General features: G+C 41.9%; 1 protein-coding gene across 1 annotated transcript; it reads right to left on the bottom strand.

The window, feature by feature from the left end:
• Positions 1-4,700, bottom strand: LOC102699457 (boron transporter 1-like). Its single transcript, XM_006664046.3, has 12 exons — positions 4,286-4,700; positions 3,992-4,074; positions 3,673-3,865; positions 3,427-3,565; positions 2,600-2,765; positions 2,292-2,458; positions 2,027-2,200; positions 1,814-1,909; positions 1,602-1,739; positions 1,183-1,502; positions 723-987; positions 1-578 (listed from the first exon to the last, which is right to left on the bottom strand). The coding sequence occupies exons 1-12, from the start codon at positions 4,387-4,389 to the stop codon at positions 288-290; spliced, it is 2,136 nt and encodes a 711-aa protein (XP_006664109.1). The 5' UTR covers positions 4,390-4,700; the 3' UTR covers positions 1-287.
• Between the last annotated feature and the right edge of the window lie 1,207 nt (positions 4,701-5,907).

The following is a 5,907-nucleotide window of genomic DNA, read 5'->3' as shown; positions in this document are numbered from 1 at the left end:
TGTAGCAAATGAAACTCCAAAGATTTCCAAGTAGTCACTCTAATATTCTGGTCGTTCAGAGATTACACATATGGTGCTCCCTTAAATCAGGAAACACATGGAAAAAAGGGGAAGGCTGATATGCTAATGCTAGAGATATACATAAACATTCTCATAGACTCTCATACTTGATACTTGCTCACAAGACATCTCATATAGCCATAGGCCATAGTTATACTGAAATCATTAGTATAGCAGCTGATTTCAAGTAGTTGCATAGCTTATATGAGCAATGTAACATCATTGCTTCACTTTGGTGTTGAGCCTTCACCCAACTTCGATGGTCGAGTTTCGCCAGTCCTTGGGCTGCTTCTTCCCCCTAGAGGGCTGCGGTCATGCCTCAACTCGGTGATCCGAGGGCTATATGTGTTCTCAGAGATACAAGGGCTGCGGATGCCTTTAAGTTCTGACACTGGTGTGCCACCTGAGCTGGTGATCTTAGGACTGTTCAGGCGCTTGATTTCACCGCGGCTTCTAGTGACAATGTTGTCAAGGACTTCTGCACTCTGGGTGCGTGCCAATGCAACATCGATATCTTGCTGAAATTTAAAATGTTTTAAGTATTTTAGTTTCAAGTATGTCCACATATAAAGATCTACTCATCAGCTTAAAGCCTAGAAAATTTCATGTTTGTGAACAAGTCTGAAATGCTTGTCAGATAGATTACGAATTCCACAACTCACCGCGGCAATGAATGGTATGGCTGGTGACTCTTCGTACTCTGCTGCATCCAGATCAGTCAGATGTGCACCTTTGAAGAGCTTTGGGAGGATGTACTGCCTGACTGGAACCAGCAGCATGATCATGAGGGGGAAAAGAACCCCGGCAATCGGGATCCATGTGATCCCAAAGCAGACGAGTAGATATGTTGTCTGGAAGAGTGTGAACATGGCTATCGTCTTGAATGGCACAGTCTCGACAAACGTTGTGTGGTACTCTTCTAACACCCTGTGAATATTGGTATATGATAAGCATTTTAGTCAGGTCCAGTACAAAACTACCTACTGCTTGCAAGACTAGTTTATACATCTGATTGTATATGCATGCTTTCTTGTGTTAATTAGATCATGTCCTACTCTGTACATTTGTGAACGTATGCATGTACAGTAATAGAGTTAATTTGCTGAATCAAGATGAACTTACTTGTATCTTCTGCTGGGAGCAGTGAAGAGCAGCAATATCCTCTCCCAGAATTGGTTTCCAGGCAAACTCTCAATGGCCATGAAGGCAAAGTAGCCCCATAGGACAGAAGTTGGGATCTTTTTGAGCAATGGCATAGCAGCGACACAACCCCCAACCATCATGGCCTGGAGCAAGTTGCTCAACCTTTGCTCCTTGACCTCAATAGGCAGCAGGTCATCGATTTCTTTCTCTATGTCAAAGATCGTCTCATCAATTGGCGCATCAATGTTGCCCATGCTTGAAGCCATTTGGACTGTTGAGTCCTTGAGCTCATTTAAACCCTACATTTTGTACAAATTGAACATTAATCTCACTAACAAGAACTTGATTTCCTTTACACAGAACTATGAGAAAATAGTCCTGTCAGATTTTGTGCATACCTTGACTGACTGTTGCTGGTAGATCAGTGGTGTCTGCATCTGCTGGTAAGCTTCCTGCATGCTGCCATAAAGTTGGCTCAAGCTCACATTCTGGCGCATGCTTTGTCGGGCTGTGGCTACTAGTTGGTTGCGGAGTAGCTGCAGAAATACGTCATGTCATGCAAATGAGAAATCTAACTATACTCTATTAACAGAATTTTTTCCAGTCTTACTTGATGTTTGAGAGTAGCCAAGCTCTTCGTGTGCATTGGAGACTGCGGAATGACACCATTCGCCGGAGGGATACCAATAAGGCCACACAGTAATGTCTGTTGTTCAAGAAAAGTGACTGAAATAAGATAATATGCAAGGGAATTTAAACTTGTTAATAAAAATTATGGTCACATCCATTATCTAAAAAAAATTATGGTTGCATATGTGCATACCAGGAAGCCCAGGAGAAGCAAGTCGTAATGAAAAGATGGGGGCTTCCTCAAATTGAACTCCTTCTGCTGAGCAAGCTGAGAAGCGACACTGTGATCAAAGTAGTACAGGACAGCTATCATCGTTGCTGGTATGAAAGCACCAAGGATGTAGAGGAGTGGTACATTTGGCATGTCCTGCTCATTTTATTGACATTACATTAGAAAACAATTGATAAAGATTGATGTTTCAACTGAAGACTGAATGTTTTTTTCAGTGTCAATATACCTTAATGACTGTCCAATTATCATATGCACCAGGGGACCATGGGTTAGGGCTGAAAAGGCGCCGCGGAATTCCTTTTGGAACACTACTATATGGTATGTAGGAAACTCCTGTCCATACTAGCACCATCAGTGGGACACCGTAGTCCGCGATGAAGCCACGAAGCCAACCTAAGGTAGAATTCATGTGTCATGAGGGATTCAGAACTGGACCAACTGAAGTTCTGAATATTCATAGGCAGCACAAGTAAAAAAGAAAATTCACATGGCATCTGCAATTCTGCAGGGCTAATAACCGTTCCAAATGCATACCTGTCCCATAGCGCCATGATCGAGCCTTTCTGCTCCGCAGTGCAGTAAGTAGAAGGCCAAACGACAAGACAATAGCAAACATTCCATTGGCGAATCTCCAAGACGGAATAAACTCTAGTGCCTTTCTGTTCTCCCTCTCAGGGATGCGGAACTCATCAACAAGCCCCTGCAACCAACGAAATGTGAGCCTCCATATCCAAGTGTCTACTGTCTACAATGAATTCAACTAGCAAAAAAGTAATTCTGATACTAGCTAATTTGCAAGTAGGCATTCATATTGTTCTATACTTAAATTGTTTGGACTTTAGGACAAGAATATTCATTTGCACCAATGACAAAACATTAGAATCACTGAAGCCGGAATTCGGGGACATCCCCATTGACTTCCATGTGCTCCTCAGCTTCTGCACATGTATTTGACCAGAACAGCATATTCCCCACCTAGTTGGTTGATTCAGCTTGGCTAGAGTACTACACAACTTATTACGGTGATTGTTTAGTGATAATTAGCATATTTTGTCATTAACTAGTAGTTACAAATTTTAAATTAGTCTTAATTAGGGATAATAGATATATTTTGTTTAATTTGTACTAATTATTATAAGATCTATGATGATTAATTATATTATTATTTATTTGTAATTCAATATGCTCATTCTATCCAACCAAACAGAAAACTGGATCAACGTATCCCTGAAAAATATGGATGGTAAAGCAAGCCATACCGAAGAACATATCTTCCCAAAAAAGTGAAAAAAAAAGAAACTACACGGCTTTCTAGCCCAAAAAGTGTCCTGAGACTGAAAGGGCTGCATGCAAGCACCAACCTTGATAGCCTGCTGCATGAAGAGCATTGCAATCAGGAGCCCAAACAGCTCGCCCGCGATGCGGGTGAACCGGTTGATGATTGAGGCCGCGCCGAGTATCGCCAACAAGAACAGCAAGATTGCAGTCCAGACACACACCCTGCAAAGACACACACAAGAAACCAAATGAAACATGATACAAAATGGACCAATTTCACATCAATAATCTGCAGCAGCAGCAGCAGCACTGGGACAAGGATGACCTACCAGCCGGTCCAAGCAAGGAACAGCCCCCGGCCAAGGTCAGGCCTGTCCTTGGCAAAGTTGAACATGAATGTGTACATGAGCACCGTCGGCTCGGCGACTCCGAGGATCAGCAGGGGCTGCCCTCCAAGAAAGGAGTGGATTATGCCACACAGGGCTGTGGATGCCAATGTCTGCACTGCTGTCAGAACTCCATCTGCCCACAAGGCCACAACCATTAGCACCAAAAATAAGCTTCCTTGTTTTTTCTTCTGCTCATTGATGTCATTAGGAGTAACCAAAAATCAAACACAAGAAACAATTTTTTTGCTACTCCATTTACCAGTGTTCCTCTCCAATTGCTCTCCGAACGATATCACCGGTATGGCCGAAGCGAAGAATATGTAAGTGGTCGGCGCAAGGATCCTAAAAACAAAAAAGCAAACCAAACAAAAAATTCTTCATTTCAAGATCTTGGGCAGGAACCTAGTGCTCAAACAATGAAAAGATTATCTCCGTTTCAAGATCTTGGAACCATGGGCATATAAAAAAAATGTCTACTCCTCAAGAACACAATGCAAGCTGAGATTTTGCAGCTTTCTGCACAGAGCTACAGTGGTGGCAAACTCGTTCGTACCTGATACCGGCACGGAACCCTCCGGTCCAATCCTGCCTGTAGCACTGGAGCCTCCCATGGAGGTCGTTCTTGATGCCCCGGAGGGGCACGAAGCTCTCCTCCATTTCTTGGACCCCAAAGTGCTTCCTTTTTTTTTTCTCAGACAAACCAAAGATCTGAGAGCTGTATTCAGATGTCCAACCCTGGGTGTCAAATGAGGACCCTGCTTACATGTTGCAGCAGATGCAACAGGGATGAAATGCTACCAATTTGCAACCCTGCAATGCATTTAGCGTGGATCCATGGAGGAGGAAGCTGGAGCCAATGCTACAAGGGCAACAAGAGCATGGGGTGTGCTAGCATAGGAAGAAGCAAAGATTTGAGTGAGCAAGGCAAAGCTTAAGACTTTCAGAGTCTCAGAGGGCAATGGATTGAGGTCGAGGGCAGATATATAGGCAGTGAAGTGGATGGAGTAGAGGCAGCTTCACTGTCAGTCCAGTGACCTCTAGAAAACAAGTCATGGCACAAGAAAAGTCTTAAACTTTTGCAGCTAAAAAAATTTGTAAAAGTGCAGATCAAGAACTGCTCAGGGGAAAGCTTGAAGAAAAAAAAAAAAGCAAAAGCACGACACAAGAGGGAGTTGTCGAAGCTGAGTGGGATGACACGCAGCAAGTACCAATGTAGCAAGCATGGCTTCAATTCTTTTCTGTGAGAGATGCAAGTGTTTTTTAAATTTTTTCTAGAGGTGTTATCAGTTCAATTGTATTACCTTAATGCAATTGACTGAGTTTAATAAAACTTACATGTGTTTTTCTGGAGAAGTGAGATTTGGAGATGTAAGCTGTAACTGGTCCTGTATCAACTGTAACAAGGATAATAACAAAAAAAGGGTTAAAAAACCATTTCTTTTAGGGTTTGGGTTTGGTTTTGGTTGCATTCGGAGGGAGGGCAGTGCCAGTCCAGCTCTAGCTGTCCGTCTGTCTGTCTGAGAGAAGGAGCCAACCAGCTTCCTTGACCATTTTATTAAACAAAATAATTAAGGAAAAAAATTAACTTCTACATGTGCTTTTGTTCCTAGGTATATTTGTTTTTCGCTCAGCTATTTAAGTACACATTTTAGTTTTTCAATGAATTTCATAAGAAGGTCTGAAGGTGCGAATATTTCAGTTTTCCAAAGTAGTACTGACAATTCTTTCTTTCAGGTTCAGAAGTGTGCTCCGGGTTGTTTTCCTTTTCTGCGTTTAAGGTAGAAAGGAAGCAGCTTTCTGAAGAAAGTTCATGTGCGTTATTATCTTTCCACAGCTAAAATTTATGTATTTATGCTTTAAAAATGGCTACTAGTAAACTTTCTTTTGGTAACTGAATGACAGCATGAGATCACATGAATATTGTTGTGAATTACTACGTATGAAGTTACCGTATATACATGAGCTCGGTCACAATCTGATTATTGACATCTGAAGAATTGACCAAGTGACAAATGTTCTTTCTCACCAACATTCTGAAACGACATTTCAGTGGATGCATGCAAGTTCAATCACTAGTTAATTTTTCTGATGTACCTCTGAAACAAGTATAGTATAAAAAAACATGCTTTTACCTATTACCTGACATTATGATGAAGTTTATGACCACAACATCGT

Source organism: Oryza brachyantha, chromosome 12 (genome assembly GCF_000231095.2).
Source record: "Oryza brachyantha chromosome 12, ObraRS2, whole genome shotgun sequence".
In the NCBI taxonomy this organism is placed as follows: domain Eukaryota; kingdom Viridiplantae; phylum Streptophyta; class Magnoliopsida; order Poales; family Poaceae; genus Oryza; species Oryza brachyantha.
The sequence above is the reverse complement of the archived record's forward strand: the minus strand, read 5'-3'. Positions and strand labels throughout refer to the sequence as shown.

Coding starts and splice junctions, on each gene's coding strand:
- LOC102699457 (XM_006664046.3), bottom strand. CDS start 4,389: ATGGAGGAGAGCTTCGTGCCCCTCCGGGGCATCAAGAACGACCTCCAT. Junction 1,503..1,601: donor ACCAGCAACAGTCAGTCAAG/GTATGCACAAAA, acceptor TACAAAATGTAG/GGTTTAAATGAGCTCAAGGA. Junction 579..722: donor CCATACCATTCATTGCCGCG/GTGAGTTGTGGA, acceptor TTTAAATTTCAG/CAAGATATCGATGTTGCATT.